The 24,460-nt window shown below is 41.0% G+C and overlaps 1 protein-coding gene across 1 annotated transcript in view; it reads left to right on the top strand.

The window, feature by feature from the left end:
• Positions 1-23,366, top strand: part of LOC141107999 (sodium- and chloride-dependent neutral and basic amino acid transporter B(0+)-like) — a 56,765-nt gene extending 33,399 nt beyond the window's left edge. The window contains exons 9-14 of the mRNA XM_073599143.1: positions 767-892; positions 9,802-9,920; positions 16,972-17,071; positions 17,658-17,767; positions 20,111-20,278; positions 20,509-23,366. Of these exons, the coding sequence (XP_073455244.1) occupies positions 767-892; positions 9,802-9,920; positions 16,972-17,071; positions 17,658-17,767; positions 20,111-20,278; positions 20,509-20,667 (782 nt within the window). The 3' untranslated portion in view covers positions 20,668-23,366. The remainder of the gene's footprint in view (positions 1-766; positions 893-9,801; positions 9,921-16,971; positions 17,072-17,657; positions 17,768-20,110; positions 20,279-20,508) is intronic.
• The last annotated feature ends 1,094 nt before the right edge of the window (positions 23,367-24,460 follow it).

The raw sequence follows: 24,460 nt of genomic DNA, 5'->3' as shown, positions 1-24,460 counted from the left end.
TATTCCTATATTTTGGTGAATACAGCAATAAATGCAATGCAGTGAAGTATTTTGATTACCGTACAATATTTACATTGATTGCATTATAAATAATTCAATAATTCCCAATAATTATTGACATAGACAAGGTAAAATCAATGAGAATTATTAAACGTGTGCTTCATACTGGCTGTAGCTAATATTATAAGTACTTAAAGGGGTTGTAAACCTTTGTGTTTTTATACCTTAATGCATCCTATGCAGTGACCGGCCCCCCAGCCCCCACATTTTAGCCCTGGAACTTGACCCACGGGGACGTGCTGTCTCTCTGCCCGGGGTTCTCAGCTTTTGATTGGATAGATTGATAACAGCGCAGCCATTGGCTCCAGCTGCTGTCAATCAAATCAAGTGACACAGACACCGGGGGGCGGGGCCGAGTCATATATTCGGCGGCTATAGCCACGGAATGCTGGACTCGGGAGCGTGCCCTCAAGGTAACCCCCTCGGGGAAGCGCTTCTCCTAAGGGGTTATCTGATGCAGGGAGGAGCTGAGAGAGCGGCCAAGGGACCCCAGAAGACGAGGTTCGGGGCCACTCTGTGCAAAACGAGCTGCACAGTGGAGGTAAGTATGATATGTTTGTTATTAAAAAAAAAAAAAAAAACCCTTACAATCACTTTAACTTGAATAATTTGCATGTGCTAATCAGGGATGGGCTGCATACTCTGCACATACTCAAATACCTTTCATATTTAAGTTAACATAATCCTTTGTGTTCTTCTACTCCAGGATTCGCATTGGCATTCATTGCATACCCCGAAGCTCTGTCACAACTGCCCGTGGCTCCACTCTGGTCAGTTCTGTTCTTCTTCATGCTGCTCACCTTAGGACTTGATTCTCAGTTTGCATCTGTGGGTAGGTACAGCTGATATGCCTTTGACTCAGCAAAGAAATGCCAGTCATAACAAATACACATCTTTGTGCTAAAATAGTGGAACTACTTAAATTGAAATATTCCTTTAATGTAAATTGTAGCAAGGAAGAAACAATTATAACTTACTGGACATGAATACATGGACTCAGGGCTGTCATTTATAGCCTAGTTTACAGTAATGAAAAGGAGGGGGCACTAATATAATAATAGGGTTGGATAGCAAGATGCCCTGTTGGCACCACCCGGCTTAACAAAAGCCAATTGTTCAACTGACTTTTGCAACAATACGTTTTTATTGAGTATTTAGAAAAGATAACAAGGTAAAACAAAACAGGCATCTTACCAACTATGTTTAGGTAATAAAGCATAGTAGCAATCATACAAGAGATTAAGTTGGATACAAAGGAAGAAATTAAAAGGACTCCATACTTAGTAGGAGGAAAAAAAACAAGGAATCAAAGCATAAGTAGTTTTGAATATATAGCATAAGAACACCACATTGCCAAACTGCTTTAGCAATAAGTTTGTATTAGGCATATACATACAATTATACAACAGGTACAGATAACCAAGTATGTCATCTAACATGAAGCATAATACAACAAAGATATTCGCTCCAAGGTTGAATCATAGCAAAAACACCTGCATGCATATGGGTGCAATGAGCTACACTAAAAATGTAGAAGACCTGATGTTCAGAAATACATACAGGGATTCAAACCCTTGATAGTGTAATGAAAAGGTAAGCTGAGCCAGATCCTGGTGAAAAGAGAGAGGAGGAGGAAAAACCAACATTTCCGGGATATAAAACCCCCTTTCTCAAGAAACTTCCGATCTGTACGCTTTGTGTAATTGTATGTTATTGCCTAATACAAACTTATTGCTAAAGCAGTTTGGATATGGGGTGTGTTTACTCTATATATCCAATACTATTATACTAACAGATTGATACACTGTGGAGAAGTTTAAGCATCCTAAATAATAATATATTGTTGTTTGCTAAATAGTGTAGTTAATAGCTGTGTGCAGACCTTTATTGCTAATTACATCAAAGCATTTGTAGACAGTAATAACATTTAGCAACACAAAGTAGCAGAAATAATTTTGTGTCATGAGGGTAACCATTGGATCCAAGGGTTCCATGCTTGTTATCCTTTTGAAAGGGACCCAGTTTGGATGGCAAGAGCCTTTTTGTATTCATAGATACATTTTAGAATACAGTGGAACCTCGGATTGCGAGTAACGCGGTTAACGCGCGTTTCGCAATACGAGCAATTATTTTCTAAAAATCCTGACTCGGTTTGCGAGTGTTGTCTCGCATAACGAGCATGATTCAAGCCTCTGCGGTGTTCAGTATCACATTTTGCCAGAGGTGCGGGGGCGCCAGTGACACTCAGAGCCATATGGAGCCGTTCGGAAATACTCGGAAACACTCAGAAATGCTCCGTTCCCGAGTGTTTCTGAGCCTTTCTGAGGGTTTCCGAGTGCAGCTGAGCAGTCTCCGAGTATTTCCCTGTCTCTCCAGCGCCCCCCCACCTCTGGCCACATGCGGTATTGCATGCCATAGAGGTCCATGTGGAACAAATTATCTTCATTTCCATTGACTTCTATGGGGAAACTCACTTTGATATGCGAGTGCTTTGGATTACAAGCATTCTCCTGGAACAGATTATGCTCGTAATCCAAGGTTCCACTGTAGCTGTAATTTCAGAAATGATTTAGCAGCCAAGAGTATAAGGACTACGATGGTACAAAATTCCTTGGGGAAGCGCACTATATCTAAATACAGTAAAGCTAAAGCCAGGTCAGGCTTAGTGAGCACACTAGTAACTTGGGGTATAAGCTGAAAGGTTTTATGCAAGAAACTGGTCAGGCCTTTGCAGGCACAGATGTGGATGACGATGACAGTATGTCCGCAACCTCTCCAGCAAAGAGGTGAGTTATATGGGGAGAATCGAGCAAGGTGGTGGGGGATGAAGTACCAACAGGACATGATCTTTTGGGATAGTTCCCAATGAGTTACACAATGGGTGACACTGTGTGAGTACTGTATTGCTAATATCCACTGAAGGTCAGACTCCCATTGGATCATGAGAGGAGTTTTGTGAAAGGTCTCTTTGGATTGAAGGAGTGAGTAAAATAGTGATATGCCTTTGGTAGTAGGAGTGTGGCACATAAAGAACTTACAAGCTTGGGGGTGGACATATGTAGAAGGTTTAGGGTGAGCTTTTAAGAATGTCAAGGCATGCATATGTCTGAAGTATTCAGAAAGTGGTATATGATAGAAGCTTGCGAGCTCTGATAGTGATTTGGGCTTAAGGTCGTTGAATAAGTCTTCTATCCAATGTATGCCTGCCTCCTGCCACCTTCTTATTGAGAGGTAGGGAATGAGAACTTCCAACGTTGAAATAGGGGTGAGAACTTCTATGTTATGTCTATTTTTTACTGAGGGTCTAGTAAATGCTAGGAATGCTACTTTGAAGTGGTTGTATACACTCTTTAAAAATGTTTTACTTACAAGTAAGCTTATAATAAGGCTTACCTGTAGGTAAAATGAATATCTCCTAAACCTGAACGGTTTAGAAGATATTCACTTTGCATGCAGCCACTGGCGTCAGTGGCGCATGTGCTGTGAAGGCCCGGCTGAAGGTCCAGCAGGCTCTGCCAGACCTTGCCGGAATGAATACTCCCGCACGCATGCGCGGGAGTGAAGTAATTGCAGCTCCGGCCACTCACAGCACCGGAGCCGCGAACCCGGAAGAAATGCTGAGGGAAAATTGTCAGCTCCCTCGGCGTGGTCCGGGATGCGATACAGGGACCTCGTTCTAAGATGAATATTTCATAATGAGCTAGTATGCGGTGCATACTAGCTTATTATGCCTTTGCCTTACAGGGTTTTTTTTTTGGGGTGTTATTTTTTCCATGTGCGGGTATACAACCTCTTTAACCGTGTTGGGGAAGGAGGTTATGTTAACCAGTTTCCATAAACTGGCTAGTAGTAGCAAATTAAAGGTTCAAGGTATGGCTAAAGCTGGCTACACATTATACAATTTTTTTGTACAATTTTCCTTTAGATTTACTAAAAGTGTATAATATGAGGTCAAACCTAAATACTTTCAAATTGGATGTAACTAGGCAGGCCCTTGCACTGCATATCCAAGCATAGGTTGTCTGCGACCAAGTAGTCTGAAATATTCACAAAGCCTATTCCACCAGCCTTTTTGTGTTTAATGAGATGGGTGTATGAACAGCAAGCTCTTTTCTGCAAAATATTTTTTTCGAGGATGGAGGTAAGGGAACACAGGTGAGAGGAGTGCACTGGGATGGATAGGGTTCTAAAGACATATTACATTTGCAATAGTAGCATTATTTTGAATGTAGCAAGTCTGACCAGCCAAGAGAGTTAGCATTGGGAGTATTGCTGTGTTTCTTTAGCCAATTTACGGCTTATAACTGACCTCGACTAAATAGGCTGACTGTGACATTAAAGTTATCCTCAAGTAAGGGATTCCTTTATCTGCCCAGGAGTAGGAAAAAATTTGTCGCTTACGAGTGGGGTCAAGAAGACCTAGGCCTAAAATTAACGATTTGGAGAAGTTCATTTTGTAGCATGAAATAGAGCTGAAGGACGTTAGAACTTGATGGACATTAGGTAATGATAAAGTTGAGCTACATAACATCAAAATGACCACATCTGCAAATAAATTAATAACATGAGGTTGAATATGAAAGCAGAAGCCTGTTATACCAGGGTGAGAGTGAATGGCTTTGGTCTTGCCTTGTACCATTGGAAATTGTAAACAGTTTAGAGACAAAGCTGGAGGAGTAGACCCTCACAGAGGGGGAAGAATACAAAGCCGTATTAGTAGACAGTATAGTGCCCGAAAAAGCTAATTTCATCAATGCACAGTTCAAATACAGCAAGTGAACTTGATTAAATGCCTTCTCTGCATCTATAGATATAAACAGAGAAGGCATCTGAGCTTCCTCAGCATGGTGAGTAATGGGTTGCCATGGGTTGCAGTAAAGAAATTCACTTGATTCCATCATCAACTCAGAGAATGTTGACAGGGGAATCCCTCCTGCTGAGACATTGTATTCTCCCGATAGAGAGGCGGGGGAAGCTATCCCCGCCAGAAAAATACAGTGATTATTGCTAGCTGCTATACCAGCAGCTAGCGATAATCGCATGTAAGATCTGGCAGGCTGGTTGTACCCAAGTTGAACGATTGATGAACTTGTTAAACTCAGCCTGCCCATACATAGTTCGAATCTCGGCCGGATCAGCAGGAACCGTCTATGGCCAGCTTAAGTCTAAAAATCCCAGTGCCTCTTTGAGTAGGATGTTCTGGAGGATACAATAGCCTGTAAGGGGGATTCATTTATCTACATTGTTTAACTGATCATGTCAAATCGCATGCCTAATCGGCGGCCATTGCCAGCAATGGCACTGTCTGAATCGGTGCGACGCTGCATTTGCGGCTCTGCACCGCTTCCCAAAATTAGTTTCTGTACTACTTTTGGTGACTTCGGGTGCGATTTCAATAGACATCTGTGCAGGAACCCACACAAATGTCTCTGAAATCGCCCCCGAAGTCGGGACTGACATGCAGTAATTAAAATCTGCAAGTTCAAGTGAACGAGCAGGATTTCATTCCCACTGTCAGTGTGAACCTAGGCTGAATGAAAGAAATCGATGCATTTATGGCAAAAATGAAACATAAAAACAAAATCAATTTTCGTTAACCACTTGCCGCCCGCCCTATTACAAAATGACAGCGGCAAAGTGGTTTGACATTCCTGACCGGTCGTCATATGACGTGATCAGGATATCGAGCCGCTGCGCGCCCCCGAGGGCGCGCATCGCGGTGATCGTTGTTGTGGGGTGTCAGTCTGACACCCTGCAACAACGATCTAGGTAAAGAGTCTCTGACGGAGACTCTTTACCACGTGATCAGCCGTGTCCAATCACGGCTGATCACGATGTAAGTAGGAAGAGCCGGTGATCGGCTTTTCCTCACTCGCATCTGACAGACACGAGTAGAGGAGAGCCGATTGGCTGCTCTCCTGACAGGGGGGGGTCTGTGCTGATTGGTTATCAGCACAGCCCCCCCCCCCCCCGATCCTACCCAGGACCACCAGGGAAGCCGCCCAGGACCAACAGGATGGCCACCACATGGACCACCAGGTATGCCCCCTAGACCACCAGGGAAATACCAATCTGTGCCCAGGCAGCTGCCAATCAGTGCCCACTATAATGCCTACCACTGCCGGTGCCACCAGGGATGCCTATCAGTGCCGCATATCAGTGCTGCGTATCAGTGCCCATCAGTGCCACGTATCAGTGCCCATCAGTTCTGCCTATCAGTGCCCAGCAGTGCCGCCTATCAGTGCCGCCTATCAGTACCACCCTATCAGTGCCCATCAGTGCCCAGCAGTGCCGCCTTTCAGTGCCCAGTGTCGCCTATCAGTGCCCATCAGTGCCAACCAGTGCCACCCAGTGCTACCCATGAGTGCCCATCAGTGCTGCATATCAGTGCCCATCGTCAGTGCCTGCTCATTGGTGCCACCTCATCGTTGCCGCTGCGTCAGTGCCTGTCAGTGCCGCCTTATCAGTGCCCATCAGTGAAAGAGAAAACGTACTCATTTAAAAAAATTTTTAACAGAAACAAAAGCAAAACTTTTATTTCTTTCAACATTTTCGGTCCTTTTTTATTTGTTTAGCAAAAAATAAAAACCGCAGAGGTGATCAAATACCACCAAAAGAAACCTCTATTTGTAGGGAACAAAATGATAACAAATCAGTTTGGGTACAGTGTAGCATGACCGCGCAATTGTCATTCAAACTGCGACAGCGCTGAAAGCTGAAAATTGGTCTTGGCAGGAGGGTGTCTAAGTGCCTGGTATTGAAGTGGTTAAAAGACACAAGTGTCTCAGAAGAAATGTTGTTGCAACAGCAAGCATTTAGTAAAGGAACCAAGGTAAAGTTTAGCCCCTTGGTGCTGGAACATTTCACATTTCTCTATCCCTCAGGTGTTAATAGTCCTAGCTGAATAATCGGATTTGTATAGTGTTCCTCCTTAGTGAGTCAAACAGTATGTTTTATGCTGTGAGAAATAATCAGGTTTGATAGGTAACAATATTACCCAACATGTACGTCATGTTAAAACATGCAGTCATTTAGCTTTAACAGATGAGAAAGGTAAGCATCAAGCAATGTAATTGAAGGACTGTCTAATGTTTGCACTATATTGTTTTAACCCAGGAGATATAATGCTGAAATCACAATAGGTCAAGCCAGAACCTGACCAGTCAGAATCACAATGTTCTTCCCCTACACGTTACAATCTGACTGTAAGACAAATTTAAATTTAATTAAATAATTGACCAAAACCAAATTCTATGAGGCCCTACCTAAACTATCCAATCGATCTTTATACAATCAGGCAGGCCCTTTTACCACATAGTTGTTGGGCGATCTAAGGGAAATTGTGTAGATTGTAATTTGTGTGGTTTGCTATAGCATAGGCTTAGAAAATTTGAGCATAAATATTACTGGATGTTTTGGCAAAAGATTTTTTTTTTGCCTTTAGGGTTCCAATAGGGCAATTAAAAGCAAACAACTAACTGATTGCTGTGGACAACATCTCCACTGTAGGAAATGGGAAGAGATGTGCCTTAGCCACTTATACTATATGGCTAGAAGTATGTGAACATCCCTTCAAATGGTTGAATTCAGGTGCATACAACCATATCCATAAAGACATGATTTTACAAGTTTGGTGTAAAGAAACTTGAGTGGTGTGCACACAGCCCTTGCCTCAACCCTACTAAACACCTATTGGATGAATTGGAACCATGATTGCAAGCCAGGTTTTCTTGCCCAACATCAGTACCTGACACTACAAATGATCCTTTGGTTGAATGGGCACAAAATGCCATAGACACCCTCCAAAAACCTGTGGAAAGTCTTCCCAGAAGTGTGGTGACCCCACAAAGATGAAGGGTGACTCAATAATAATGCCCACAGTTTTGGGATAAGATGTCCAACGTGCTCACAGAGGTGTTCACAGACCTTTGGCCCTATAGTGTATACTTTCTGAGAGAGGTTAGAATGAAACCAAGCTAGCTGCAGTTCCTCCAGTTTTTCTTTTCTCTAGTCTATTGCTTTGCTGTTACAATAATAAATGTAGTTCTTCAAAGGAAGTTCCCCACTGCAAACAATGCTTTTCAATATGCATTAATATCATTATGTAACTTTTTTGAGTCTGGTTGTAAAAACCAGTATTACCCTGGCCATAAATACAAAGTCATACCAAATGACTAAACCAGTGTCCCAAATGCAATTAGGGCCTGTTCCCACTTGTGACAGCCCTTACTGCCATTCTGAAATGAGGTCTGAGGTGGATTGCTTTTCAGATGATGGTTGATAGGTGGCTGGGAGCAAATATGTCACTTCCTCTCTGCCTATTTTAACCCTGAAAAGCTTGCATCACTATGCCACAATCATGTTCATTACACTCAGTTGTAAGGTGGTTGAGGCATGACCCAGTTCACTTGAATGGGAATGGGATTTCCTCAATTTGAAGGGATTTCCTCTCACATCCTGTTTTGGCTGTGGGAAATGGTTGGCAAAAAAATTACAGGGATTATAACCCTTCCTTACTCTATCCAAAGTAAAAAAAAAGTTCTGCCGTTAGTTCCACTGTTCATTTTACATAAATATCTTTAGTTGCCAACTGCAGATGAACCAACAATTAGAGCTGCCACATCCATCCAACTTTTTACCATAGTGCTTGAAATGTAAATGAAACAAACCCAATTTTCAATTGCTTGCTTTGTATCAGTGTAGACTGGAAAAGAAAAGTGATCTTACATTGCTTCAATAGCATGGATTCACTAAAGGTGTTAAGCATATTCACTTTGAAAAATAAATATTAGCTTAGTAAATGGGGTCTCCATAAACAATTTCTTAATTGTTCCTTTGCACATAATTGGTTATTCAAAGAGAACGCAGAGGGGCGATTTTCTAAAACTGGAGAGTGCAAAATCTGGTGCTGCTGTGCATGGTAGCCAATCAGCTTCTAACTTCAGCTTGTTTAATTAAGCTTTGACAAAATAACCTGGAAGCTGATTGATTTCTATCCAGAGCTGTACGAGATTTTTCACTCTCCAGTTTTAGTAAATCAACCCCATCATCGCCTTATTCACTAAGGTCCGTTCCCACCTGATCGATTTTGTGCGTAAAGCTTTTAGCTCTAAAATGCTCAAAAAGCCAAATCCCATTAATTTTATTGGCCCCTGTTCACATATGAGCGTTCTGTCGCCTACAGCAAAATGTCTGTCGCTCAAAAAAGTACATGAGCTTCTTTTTGGCAGATTACAAGCATTTTTAGCCCAATAGACTTCAATAAAAATGCTTGACTTGAGCATTTTATGAGTGTTTTATTGCTCGTTTTCTACTCAAATAGCAGCTTTCCATCCCTAATTTCCTCTCCCTTTCCTCCCCTAGCTTTCTATCAGCTAAACAAAAACACCTGAAGCTGTAAAACTCTTGTAATACGCTTCTAAAATGCTATAAAAAGGTTTGTAAAAACCTGCAAAAATATAAAAAAAATGCCAGGAAAAAGCCAGTAAATCGCTATGCTCAGGTGTGAATGGAACCCAAGTGAACCTTCACTTTGCAGACTGAACATACTCTTAGTCCCTATGTGTGCTAGTGTTCTGAACTCTAGCTTTACTTGTGAATAACATATATTATGTTCATATGTAACATACAGCACTGCACAAAAAATAAGAAAAATCAATTCATGAGAAAAATGTCCATTCGTAAAGAAATTGAATTGCTAATTTAAGATAAATATCCTAAAGTATATGTTTCCTATGGCAGAAACAATTACAACCACCATTCACGACGCATTTCCAGCAGTGATGAAGAAGATGAGAGGTGTTATCACTATAGGAGCCTGTATTGTGTTTTTCTTATTTGGACTTGTCTGCGTAACTCAGGTAAGAAATATTTTATGTTTAAGTGTAATTGTTGCTATAATGTTTATTGTGGGATGACAACTGTCTTTCAGTTGTGTTCTTACTTTGTCATCATATTAGATGTGTCCTAGGTACAAGACTTTATGCCAACACACATTGCACAGTCATAATCTACCTTTGTCACATATAGGAAGCCAGTTAAGAGCAATTATGTGCAGCTGACATTGGAGCAAATCCCTGTTGATATGACAATGGCATGGAAAAAAACATGGCAATTGTTTACAATACTTTTTAAACAAACACAATTTCATCTAATTTGGATTTAGATCTCCTTTAAAGCTGAATTCTTGATATACTTATTTGCATCGATACATGGGTCCAGCCTGGACCAATGCCAGTATACATATCTCATACCTGTGAGATTCTTCCAGAACATGGAAATCACTGTAGTAATCACTGCTACTCCAATGTTCCTTGCTGTCTTCTGGGACCCCTGCCAAGCAGCTGCCCTGCTAAATAGTAACCAAAAGGAGGATGCCCACTCAGCCAAGCTACCATAGAGAATGCCTTGCATTTTTTATTGAATGCGAAGCGTTCTCTGTTTGGAGGAGGTGGAGAGGCAGGGCGGTAATGTAACAATCTCCACCTTGTCCTATCAGAGAAGACATTATAGTCACTGAGAAAACTGCAAGGCATTCTCTGAATGGCACCTGTGTCAAGCAAGTGACCCTTTTTGGTTATCATGCAGCAGGACAGCTGCCGGACATAGGACCCAGAAGACATTGAGGATCATTGTAGTAGTGGCGTCAATGGGCCAAGTATGGAATATGTACACTTAGATTGGTCCAAGCTGGACCAGTTATCAGCTCAAAAGATTTCTGGATGGAGGAACATGATTTTTGTTTGCACTGGCTGAACAGCTGTAAAGAAAAAAACACTTTCAATGGGATATTTAAAAGACCAAAAGGTAGAAGATATGAGAAATTTATTGTTAGAGATTACAAATACTTTAGGCAGTCTCCCAGAAGCCAGAGTGTTGACTATGGCACTATTCTGCTGAAAGACCCCTGCCGATGACCACAGAAACTACACGTATACCCCAATAGCTTGTCCTGAATATTTAAAGTGGTAGTAAAAGCCATTTATTTATGTTTTACCTACAGGTAAGCCAATAATAATGCTTATCTGTAGGTATTGTGAATATCACAGGGCACATTTAGGAGATATTAACTTGTGTAGCCAATGGTGACGTCACCAGCGCATGCACTCTGAAGGAGCGGCATACCTGTGCTGTTGCTTCAGAGCTCTGTGATGTAAACGGGGATAACATAATCGCGGCCCAGCCGTTTAAAGGACCAGAGCCTGTAAACCTAGAAGGAAGATCGGGTGAAGATGGAAGCCCTGTTACCTGTGACAGTGTACCGCTGGAGGGCTTCACTTTAAGATAAGTTTCACATAATGTGCTGGTATGCAATGCATACCAGCACATTATAACATTGCCTTACAAAGGGAAAAGTTTTTTTTTTTTTTGCAAGTTTACTACCACTTTAAAGCTCCAACTCCTGGAAAATGTAAAATTACCCCTTGCAGTGGGGCTGTACCTGCACTGCAAGGGTCAATAGCTTGTTTTGTCTATGAGAGAGTAGAAACAATGTTACTTACCTGATCCTCTGCTCCCCTAGCAGATGGTGCTCCCCCATGCTCCAACGGTGGACTGTTCCTCAGCATCATCACATTCAATGTAGGGCTATAGACCCTAATTTGGTCTTGATGATGGCAGGATCCTAGACTGCTGGAGTGTAGTGGAGAAGAAGTTGCAGGGACCGGTCTAGCTCCTAGGAGGAGTGGAGGATTGGATAAGTAAATCTTATATTTTGTTCCCCTAGGCCAGGGATCTCCAAACGTTCAAATAAAGGGCCAGTTTATTGCCCTTCAGAATTTGAGTGCCTCATTGTTAGTGTCAGTGGGAAGAATAGTGCCTCAAGGGCCGGATAAAGGCCACAAAGACCCCTTCCCTAGACCATAAAGAGCATTTAACACTTGAAGTGCAGGCACAGCCCCACTGAAAGCGATCATTTTTTAGTTGTAGGGAATGGGGCTTTAACTGTTAGTTCAAATTTTAAAAAATAGTATCGTGGACAATACTCACCTGTTCTGTTGCACTAATATGGCTACAATCACCTTAGCTAAAAGGTTACAAACCCCAAGCTGAATCTGCAAGGATGAAGATGCCTTTACTTACATGTAATAGAATTAATACATAGGCAGATAAAGTTTTATTTACACAGCGAGAAAAAGTGGGGTGTTGTCTTATATTGGATCTTATTGCCATACGATTGCCAAAACAAAGACATGTTATGAACTCACATAGTTAATAGAGCAACAAAAGAAACCGGTCTATCAAATTCAACCTTTCGCAATTCTAGTAGTTAGAGGATGAGAGAACAAAATGTTACATCTGATATAGGTGTCCATTTAGGAAGCAGTGAACAGTGGTGATCCAGAGGATCACCACTGATCACAGTCCATAAACGGTTTATGAAACAGAGATAATTGGGGGAGAATATGTTTGAACACAGTAACAGGCAGTTTATGAAACTGTGATCTCAGCGCTTCACCGGCGATCTGTGTCAGAATTCACCCTCCACGATTCACCAGCTCAGAGGTGGAAAATCGGGGAGAGAAGAGAGAATCCTGGGGGATCTGAGGAGGAAAGAGGAAGATTATTAACTTCCTTATACCTCGATCAGACCCCCCCCAAGACAGTAACATGCCCCCTGTCATATTTATGTGTATATATATATATCTCTCTCATCTATCTATCTATCTATCTATCTATCTATCTATCTATCTATCTATCTATCTATCTATCTATCTATCTATCTATCTATCTATCTATCTATCTATCTATCTATCTATCTATCTATATCTATATCTATAATGTAGGGGGGGCTATTTATTTTATTAACATTAACCACTTGCCAACCAGCCGCCGTCATTATACTGTGGCAGGTCGGCTTGATCCCACAAACTGTCATAGCTGTACGTTGGCTTCTTTAGGCAGGATAGCAGGCGTGTGTGCCCGCTGCATTATGGGGGTGCTGATGCTGGTGGCCAGCGGTCGCGTGTGATCGCGGGCACGGGAGGCAGAACAGGGACGTGTGTGTGTAAACACACAAATCCCTGTCCTGTGAGGAGAGGAGAGGCAGATTGTGAGTTCCTAATAGCTAGGAACCACGATCTGTCATCTCCTATAGTCAGTCCCTCCCCCCTACAGTTAGAACACACAGTCAGGGAACACAGTTAACAGCTTGATCGCCCTCCAGTGTGAAACCCTTCCCCGCCAGTGACATTTACACAGCATTTTTATAGCACTGATCACTGTATAATTGTCAATGGTTTCAAAAATGTGTCAAAAGTGTCCGATGTGTCCGCCATAATGTCGCAGTCCTGATAAAAATTGCAGATCGCCGCCATTACTAGTAAAAAAAAAAAAAAAATAATAATAAAAATGCCATAAATCTATCCCCTATTTTGTAGAGGCTATAACTTTTGCGCAAACCAATCAATATACGCTTATTGCGATTTTTATTACTAAAAATATGTAGAAGAATATATATCAGCCTAAAGTGAGGAAAAAATTTGCTTTTTTTAAATAAAATTGGGGATATTTATTATAGCAAAAAGTACAAAATATTGTGTTTTTTTCAAAATGGTCGCTCTTTTTTTGTTTATAGCGCAAAAAATTAAAAACCGCAGAGATGATCAAATACCACCAAAAGAAAGCTCTATTTGTGGGAAAAAAAGGACGTGAATTTTGTTTGGGTACAGCGCCGCACAATTGTTAGTTAAAGCGACGCAGTGCCGAATCGCAAAAAATAGCATTGTCATTCAGCAGCCAAATCACCCGGGGCTGAAGTGGTTAACAACGCCATCTGTCCTTATACTGAGCAGTGATAATGTATCACTGCTTAATAAACTGACATCTCTGTGTTTCAGTGAATTTCTGGTGCTGTAATCTCGTAAAGTCTCATGAGATTCCAGTATCAGGGGGTGTTCTCCACTGTTTGAAGGGTTTGTAGATCGCTTCACTCCTCCAAAGGAGAAGCGATCTATAAAGCTTCATAAACTGGCACACAGAGGAGAACGATCTCTGATCTTGGTGTCCGTTTATGAAGCAGTGAAATCTATTCACTGCTTCGTTCTCCGGCATTCACAGTGAAGATCTTTCTCCTCTGTGTGCCAGTTTATGAAGCTTTGTAGATCGCTTCACCTTCGTAGGAGTGAAGAGATCTACAAATGCTTCAAACAGTGGAAAACACCCCCTGATACTGGAATCTCGTGAGACTTTACGAGATTACAACACCAGAAATACAGAGATGTCAGTTTATTAAGCGGTGATAAATTATCACCGCTCAATACACGGACGATTAATGTTAATAAAATAATGAGTCCCCCTACATTATATACATATGTATACACACACACACATTATATATACATGTATATACACACACATTATATATATATATACATATACACATTATATGTATATATGTATACACATAAATATGACAGGGGGACATGCTAACAGTGTTGGGGGGTCTGAACGAGGCATAAGGAAGTTAAAAATCTTCCTCCTTCCCCCTCAGATCCCCCCAGATTTCCTCTTCACTCCCAGATTCACCACCTCTGAGCTGGTGAACCTGGGAGTGTGAATTTTGACTCAGATCACCAGTGAAGCGGTGAGATCACCGCTTCATAAACTGGCCGTTACTGTGTCATTCATGAGAATTCTCCGTGTGTAGAGATAATCGGCGGGAGAACAAGTTCAAACATGTTCTCCCCCGATTATCACTGTTTCATAAACTGTTTATGGACTGTGATCAGCGGTGATCCTCGGGATCACCGCTGATCACTGCTTCATAAACGGACACCCTTCTGAGAATGCCAGAGAATGAAGCAGTGAAATGTTTTCACTACTTCATAAATGGTCACCATGACATGAAAACAAAATTTTAGCAATATGTGGTTGTACAGTGCCCCCTTGTGGGCAAAGTTTAGAAAAGTATAGAAGAAACTGCTTTTTTTTTTTTTTTTTTTAATCACTTAGACTGAGTCTTAACGTGTAACATTTCAGGAGAACTATGTGTTGTCCAACAGCAGCCATTGTATCCCATTAGCAGAAAAATATATTATCTAAAACGAAACCCTGTTGCAGGGGATGCCTGTAATTAGACTTTACATTAAAAAAAATGTATTTCCAGCTGCCTTTTACCTTAAACAACGTTAAGAATTCCCCCCATTCCCATAATTGCCAGTAATGCTGTGTACACACATCCGGACTTTCGACGGACTTAATCACGTCGGACTTTTCGACTGACTTTTTGACGGACTTCCATCGAATCGGACTTGTCTACACACAATCACACCAAAGTCCGATGGATTAGACCGTAATGACATATGACCAGACTAGAATAAGGAAGTTCATAGCCAGTAGCCAATAGCTGCCCTAGCATTGGTTTTTGTCCGTCGGACTAGCATACAGACGAACTGATTTTTCGTCCGGACTTGAGTCCATCGGAAAGATTTGAAACATGTTCTAAATCTAAAGTCCGTCACATTTTCGACAGAAAAGGTCCGCTGCAGGTACGATGAAGCCCACACACGGTCGAATTGTCAGACGGATTTGTTCTGTCGGACAAGTTTGGTCGGGAAGTCCGGCTGTGTGTAAGCGGCATAAGTGACACTGGATTTCTTTGGCAGCTTTAAAAAAATAGTTGTCTGCATATTTTTTTTTGTTTTTTTTTGTTTTACATTTTACATTTTTTTATTGGGTCCTTCCAAAGAAGCATACAATACACAAATATAAGATCAGATGTCAAGAACCAACACATCGCCAGTCATATGATGGAAAAGAAAAACAAATTTACAATAAAAACTCAAAGTATCAACAACTAATATAACCAAAGGGTTACAGAAAGCACCCAATAAAATTCAGAGACATAGTACACAGCAAAAGCATTTGTAGATCAATTCCATAGAAGGACAGGGATTTTTGTACAAACGTAAAACAACAAATACGCTTATAACTAAAAAGGGGGAAGAAGAAAAAGAAAATATGGAGAAAGGAAGGGGATATAGGGTTTAAAAGAGAGGGTACAGGAGAAGAGGAAGAGTAAGTACAAGGGTAAATGTGGTCATCCCTCCTCTCCCGCATACAAGAGTACTGAAAAAAACCCCACCAGGATACCATTTGGTGTGAAACACAGATGCCATTGAGCAATGTAAGAGCGGTAGTCTTTGGAGAATTTGAAAGCATTCCAATAAAACCGTGTTTTCAGATACTGCTCCACTTTCCTTTTAAAGCCGCCATAAGTGCCTCAGTTTGTTGGATTGAATTGATCACAGAGAACCATTGCCCAATCGAGGGGGGATAGGTGTGTTACCACTTTTGAGGTATAGCCTGGCCACTTGATTAAACAAACTAAGAGAAATTTCTTGTAGCGACTTAGGTATCGGAGTTAAATGTAAGTGCCTCAGGTTGGGTTCTCAATTTGTACATCACTAAGTTTCGAACACTACTTTCTGGACATTTTTCCATTGTGCGCTCATGCCCACATGAAGGCTACGTACCACCCTGGTTTCTCAGTAAATGGGAATCAGATTTCGTTCTGACCTTAACAGACAAAGGGATCATATCCTATTTTTTGCACACAAGTTGGCCATTTCAAGCAGATTCCAGGAGGATGGGTATAAACTTTTGAAAAGGTGGTATAGGGTGCCCTCACTTTTGACCAAAATGTTTCCTATCACTCCCTCTGTGTGCTGGAGGGGTCTGAGGGCCGCGGGTTATTGCTCCACGTTCCTTGGCTACAGATTTGAATGTAAAGATTTCAATAATTTAAAATAATTCAATAATTAAAAATTGAATAGTTTAAAAAGAAAATTAATTGTGTAGCTATTATGTACAGTATACCGATTTTTCAGTAAAAGTGTATATAAACATTAGGCAGCATGGCCTCACAAAGGTTCATATCTGTAACTCTTACTTTGTATTTTCATTTTGCAGGCAGGAATCTATTGGGTAGATCTAATTGATTATTTCTGCGCTGGATGGGGAATACTTATTGCTGCTATTCTTGAACTTGTTGGTATTTGCTGGATTTATGGTAAGGCATGTTCTAATATCACCAAGCAATTATTAGGAACAATTTATTAATAGTGATTCAGGCCTTCCTTTTCAATTCTTCATGGCATATTTAAATATGTATCTATGTTGACATGATTGCACCATGCGATTTCTGCAGATTTGAAAGCTACAAATTTATGTTGCGAATCTCCTGTGCAGGCATACCCCACTTTTAAGTACACAATGAGGTTTATTTACTAAAGATAGAAAGTGCAAAATCAGGCTCACTTCTGCACAGAAACCAATGAGCTTCTTACCCCAGCTTGTTCAATTAAGCTTTGGTAATAAAACCTGGAAGCTCATTGGTTTCTATGCAGAAGTGAGCCTGATTTTGCACTTTCTAGCTTTAGTAAATAAACCCTATTATGTACTTAAAAGTGGGTTATGCCTGTACTACCATGGTTGCTCTGACTTATTCTTCAAAAAGTTGGGGTTTTTTTTTCGTTCATGGTCTTTGTGACCCTCCTATTGCATATCATTTCTGCTATGCCATTTATAATGTGGGAAAGTAGGGTACAATTCTATCACAGTGTTTATAAGTAATTGTCTTCTTGTGCCTTGTGAAGGGATTAATCGCTTCATTGAAGACATTGAAATGATGATTGGGAAAAAGAGCTGGCTATTTTGGCTGTGGTGGAGAAGTTGCTGGTTTTTTATTACTCCCCTTCTGCTAATGGTAAGTCGGATCATCTATCTCATCTGCAGTGTTTCCATGTTTACGTCTACTCCGACTTAACCACTTCAGCCCTGGAAGAATTTACCGCCTTCCTGTCCAGAGCACTTTTTAGAAATTGGCACTGCGTCGCTTTAACTCACAAATGCGCGGTCATGCAATGCTGTACCGAAACTAAATTTGCATCCTTTTTTCCCACAAATAGAGCTTTCTTCTGGTGGTATTTGATCACCTCTGCGGTTTTTATTTTTTGCACTATAAACAAAAAAGGAGCGACAATTTTGAAGAAAAAAACAATATTTTTAACTTTTTGCTATAATAAATACACCCAAAAAATGTTTTTAAAAAACAAATTTCTTCATCAGTTTAGGCCGATATATATTCTTCTACATATTTTAGGTAAAAAAAAATGCAATAAGCGTGTATTGATTGGTTTGCGCAAAAATTATTATAGCGTCTGCAAATTATGGGAAAGATTTATGGCATTTTTATATATATATATATATATATATATATATATATATATATATATATATATATTTTTTTTTTTTTTTACCAGTAATGGTGGTGATCTGCAATTTTTAGCAGTACTGCGACATTGTGGCAGACAGATCGGACACTTTTGACACATTTTTGGGACCATTGCCATTTATACAGTGATCAGAGCTATAAAAATGCACTGATTACTGTGTAAATGTCACTGGTAGGGAAGGGGTTAACTCTAGGGGGCGATCAAGGGGTTAAATATGTGTTCCCTGGATGTGTTCTAACTGTATGGGGACAGGACTGACTGGGGGAGGAGAAATAATGTTGTTCCTACTTAGTAGGAACAAACAATATGTATCCTTTCCCCTGACAAAACAGGGATTTGTGTGTTTACATACACACATCCATGTGCTGTTTCTCGTGCCTGTGATCACGGGGGGATCGGCGGGGATTGTGCCCGGCAGTCACGCACATCAGGTCCCCCCGCCGTGTGGCAGGCGCATGCCTCCGGCGGCTCTTTAAGGGGAAATCGTACCCTATACGTTGTTTTGCCCAGTCGTGCCATTCTGCCGACGTATATCGATGTGAGTCGGTCGGCAAGCGGTTAAATCCTCTTCAGCAGTGGACAGTTCTGCACACTGAGCCCTATTGGACTTGTATGTCTATGAGCCGTTGTGCTTTCCGGGCAGCCCCATACAAGTCTATGAGGGCTCAGTGTTCAGGTACAGCCAGCACAAAAATGGATTTTTTTGGCAGCAGAAAATAAAAATTTGCAAGGATGCAGCACTGGCTCAGGGCTAATAAGATGGCAGGATGGAGGGGGCTGTTAATTCAGGTTAAGTACAGTGTGTGTTTGTGAGGAGGGGGAAGGGCTTGGCGATAGGGAATCAAAATACCATTTCATCTAATATTAACTGATGTCCCTAAGACACGAAGCGTGTTTGCTGGGTGGATCACCATGTAAAACTAAAGGAAAAAAATGAAGTACAGATTGTAAAAGATAAAAACAAAAATAGCCAACATGTGTAAGGTTTAGTAAGCTGCAATTTATTAAAATTTGGGGTTATTTTGGGTTTAGATACACTTTGGTACAGTTGGTTTTTGACCTTTTCATATTGGCCATATATGTAATTATACATGATGGTCTTAATACTCCTGAACAGTGTCTCTTCTACAAGGAAATTAACTCTAACTCTATTTGTCTGCAGAAATAAAATCCTGTATTATTTTATTCCCTTATACACTTACAAGAAAATTTCTCCTGCGCAATGTTGGATGTGTGAGGTATATTGAGACTTAAGTCTCGGTTCACACAGGGGCAACGCGACTCTGCCCGCGACTTTGCGAGGCGACCTGGACACGACCTGAGGGCGACACCACAGCGCGACTTGGGACAACTTGGGGTGACTTACAAGGCGACTTCAAGTCGCCTCCGGGACAGGCGACTTTCTAGTGGCCAATCAAACAACAATCAGCTCTGTGGGAGGGAGGGGGGAGGGAGGGGTTTGCTTGAGAAAACCATCTTCCCTTCCTGTATTGTTGCTTCAGTTAAGACACGATCCGACTTTGGAGGCAACTTCCATTGAAATCAATGGGTACAAGTCGCCTAGAAGTCGGATTGAAGTAGTACAGGAACCTTTTCTGAAGTCAGAGCGACTTCAGTAGCGTACATTAAGACGGCTCTCATTAACTTGAAGGCAATTTCTGATGTCAAGTGACTTGGGGCGACTTGAAGTCCGACAAGTCGGATCCCAAGTCACGGTAGTGTGAACCGAGCCTAACTGTGTTACATTTATGATAATTGCATTAACATACTCAAATGACACTTAGGATACTAAGAAATCGTATGTTTCTTCGCAGGCTATTTTATTATGGTCCTTGGTTACTTTCGATACTCCAAAGCATGGTGATGTTGAATATCCTGTCTGGGGTGTTGTCTTGGGATGGTGTATGATCATTTTCTGCATCATTTGGATACCCATATTAGCAATTGTGAAGATATGTAAAGGTCATGGATCTCTTTGGCAGGCAAGTCATTTTTCGTTAGTGCTATAGTTCTCAAGTTAATGTTTTCAGAATACCATTCCATCTTTAGTTGAGCTTTCAGAATCAAGGAATCCTGTCCTACTTCCCTTTCCCTTTTAATCCATTTCACTCTTTCTCCTTCTTATCCTTCATTTCCTTCTCCTTCTCCTCCTTCTTCACCTTCTCCTTATCCTCTCTTCCACTCATAATATTCTGCTTCTATTGCTCCTTAGCGTTTTCGGAAGATCTGCTCCCCAACTGAAGAATGGGGTCCAGCTCTGGAGAAGCATCGTACTGGAAGATATCAAGGCACAACTAGCATCCAGAAAGGTGCCAAGGATTTGGAAATTCCTACAATTGAAGGCGGATACGATAACAAAGCTTTTTCTTAAACTTGAAAAGGAACACCAAACCCGGAAAGTGCTGCATGTAGCTTTTGCTACTAAGTGATTTTATTTTCAGCAAAGACGATTTAATTATTTCTACAGGACTTGGAATGTTCATCTTCATCTGATTTTAGTAATTTTTACAAATTTTTATTTATAAACTTTTAGGAAAAAAATGGTATAGCAACAATACCCTCTTGTCTATACATATTTAAAGACTTCAACCTTAAATGTGTCCATTGGAACATTACATATAATCATATGATGACAGATTTGGCCAAGTAGATGCATATTCATTAAGGCTGTATTCACATCTGAGCAGAGCAATTTTCAGGCTTCCTCAAGCGTATTTTTTTTCACTCATATGCATGCTTTAGAAGCACATATCAAGTGTTTTACATGTGTATTCAAGCTTCGGCCATTTTTGTTTTAGTCAATGAAAAGCACTAGATGGGGAGACCAGTTATAATAGACTAAAAAACACCAGAAAAAAAATGCACAAAAGCACTTGCTTTGTGCATTTTCAGGTGTTCCAAATCTAATCTATGGGAAAAACTCAAAAGTAGCTCATGTGGCTTTTGAAAGATCAGCCGTTGAGCTATAGGTGTCTGAGCACTCATATGTGAACAGTCACCATTAAAATACATTGTATTTTGGATGTTGAGCATTTAGGAGCTTCAAGATATAAAACATTCAGGTGTGAACTGAGTCTAATACCCCGTACACACGATCGGATTTTCCGACAACAAATTTTGGATGTGATAAAACAAAATAGATACAGCGCTGGCTATGTGAATGGGCAAACACTGTGCAATAACACTAGGATCATACACAGAAGATACCTATTAAATAAATGCTAGGCATATGTGGGTATCATAAATTCATGAAATAGGAATTGAAATTAAAATAAAACACATATGTGTCAATTAACAAAAACAGTCCCAATAAACAGAGATAATAGCAATCCTTCAGCTTATGCTATACAGTCTATCACCTGATAAGCTGTGATTCAATGAAAGCGAAAGAGATGACTCTGGATCAAAGTTCATGAGATGAGTGCTTCTAGGTGCAGGATTTCATAATCACCCATAAAAAATAAAGAAAACACTATGGTGAAGTACTGAGGAGACAGGATATCAATTGCGCATAACAGTGCTACTCACAAGATCAAGGTATTGAACAGGCATTCAGAGAGACTTCCGTGTTCGCCGCTGTAAGCGTGCGTTATACGGGAACAGGAAGCAGCGTCACTGGTTTAGTATGTGAGCCGGATATTACGTTGACACATTTCGCTCCTCCTCCAGGGCGTCATCAAAGGGGTGAAACGCGTCGACAACTTAGTTGTCAGAATTTTCGATCGTGTGTACACAAGTCCAACACACAAAAGTTCACGCATGCTCGGAATCAAGCAGAAGGAACCGCACTGGCTATTGAACATCCTTTTTCTCAGCTCGTCGCACATCTTGTACGTCATCACGTTCCCACGTTCGTAATTGTTGGCTAACATTTGTGTGACCGTGTGTATGCAAGACAAGTTGGAGCCAACATCCTTCGAACAAAAATCCACGGATTTGTTGTCGGAAAGTCGGTTTGTGTGTGCGGGGCATAAAGTAGAGCAATGATGAGGTGCTGAGCACAGTAACCCAAAGTAGGTGATTGTAGTTTATTGTACTAATATTAGTATAGAGATGTCATTGTGCAGATCATCATTTTAATTACAAATCTGAACACACCTAGAAAAGTTCTGTTAACTGCCCACTGTATTGAACAGCACTGATTTTGTTTTTAAAGTCAGAGAATATTTAAAGTGGTTTTAAAGTTACATTTTTTTTACCTTAATGCATTCCCTGCATTAAGGCCCTTTCGCACAGACTTTCCGATCAGGTCGGACTGTCAGTTTTTCAGGCAGACCTGATCGGAGCCTTCTTTTACTTCTATGAATCAGCAGATGTCATCGGTGACATGTCCGCTGACACCCGCTGCTATCTGATCGTGTCCATGAAATCCAGACGGATGGTGACCCTGTTTTCCATCCGTCATCTGATTTCCCCATAGAAGAGAGTGGGACTCTGACAGGTCCGTGTCTGCACAGTGAGCGGAAATGGACCTGCCATCTCCCTGCTCAGTGGGGATTGACAGAGCGATCCTCCACTGAGAAAACCGAAGTCCGCTGGGTGGACCGCCATGTGTGCAAGGGGCCTAAGGATTAATAAAAATGTAATCCCCTTCTAAGCCCCCCCCACTCCAAACGCTTACCAGAGTCCTCTCACGATCCAGCGCTGTCCCATCTACAGTGCTGCTGCTCCCTCTTCCTAGTCTCACAGAAGACACTGAGAGCATTGGGGGCATAGGCTCAACCACAGCCTGTTAAGAGGAGTGAGGGGGTGTAGCCACGCCACACTGCATGTCTACGGACACACAGAGTGGGATTTACTAAAACTTAAGCACTCAGAACCTGGTGCAGCTGTGCATGGTAGCCGATTAGCTTCTAATGTCAGCTTGTTCAGCTGAATTTTGACAATAAAACCTGGAAGCTCATTGGTTTCTATGCAGAGCTTCACCAGATTTTGCACACTGCAGTTTTAGTAACCCCCATACAGTCTGGTTTGGAAGCATGCCCACACGAGTGCCCCCTCCGCACACGGCTTGCTGAGGGGGAAGAGAGAGACTTGCACGAGAGAGGAGAAGACAGAGCCAATGGGGGGGATAAAAAAAAGAGGAGGTAAGCCACTGCTCCGTGCAAAATCCTTGCACAGAGCAGGGAAGTGTAACATCTTTTTTTATTTAATTAAAAAAAATGAAGGCTTAGCGTCACTTTAACTAGGGATGCATCAATAGCAGTTTTTTAAGATCAAGTATACACAAAGTATATGATAATGGAATTCACACCTGAACCATGCTCAAAATTGTACTGGACTCTTTTTAAAAATGTGCTGCGACCAGCCCACACATATGTTTTCCATTGAAAAGGCTGTAGGTTCACACGTTGTGCGAATCAAATGCTATACAACAAGCATCCAATTCGCATATATGTGAACCAGGTTTAAAGGCGGCGGTTACATCGGTATCGGTGCAACGCTAACCTTAACTGTGTCAAATAGGCAAACTGAAGTCAATATGTCAGATGCACTTGCCACTGATTCATACGGCAAATATTATTTGATCTATAAAGAGAGGAAAGGATAGGCAAGCTTTAACACTACTAGAAGGTGTCAGAGCTTTGCAGAGTTCTTTCTGTAGAGGTGCCTTCTTTTTATACCTTCAACTGTTTCTTTGGTGGGGGGGGGGTCGTTTTTTTTGTTTTTTATAATGACAGCATCTTTTCTTTGTTCCACTAAAGCTAAATAATGAAACATCATGCAACGGTATCTATTTATATATATATATATGCAGTACATATGTACATATATTGTAAGGGCCTAAAGTCTGTTAATGTTTCTTCACCTGTACACTTGTGAAATATTGTACATATACATATAGAATCAGATGGCAATATAGAATTGCATAATGATTTCAATGAAACGTTATTTTTTTGTAATAGTTTTGGAAAGTGTTGGATGTAGGGACATTATTGCTGTTCTTAATGGAAGATCGCACAAACACTGCTGCTGCTGCTGTAAAAAAAAGAAAAGCTACAGATACTGCCACTCCCTTTTATCCAGTGGACTCTTGGGTAGTGTAATCAAAAAAAATTACAAAGATACAATTGGAGTTTGAAGGTACAAATAATCATTTAGAAATCAATATTATGAAAGTAGATACATTTTATTGTACAAACTTTTAAGATAAACAATATTAT

Source organism: Aquarana catesbeiana, linkage group LG09, assembly GCF_042186555.1.
Source record: "Aquarana catesbeiana isolate 2022-GZ linkage group LG09, ASM4218655v1, whole genome shotgun sequence".
NCBI lineage: Eukaryota > Metazoa > Chordata > Amphibia > Anura > Ranidae > Aquarana > Aquarana catesbeiana.
The sequence above is the reverse complement of the archived record's forward strand: the minus strand, read 5'-3'. Positions and strand labels throughout refer to the sequence as shown.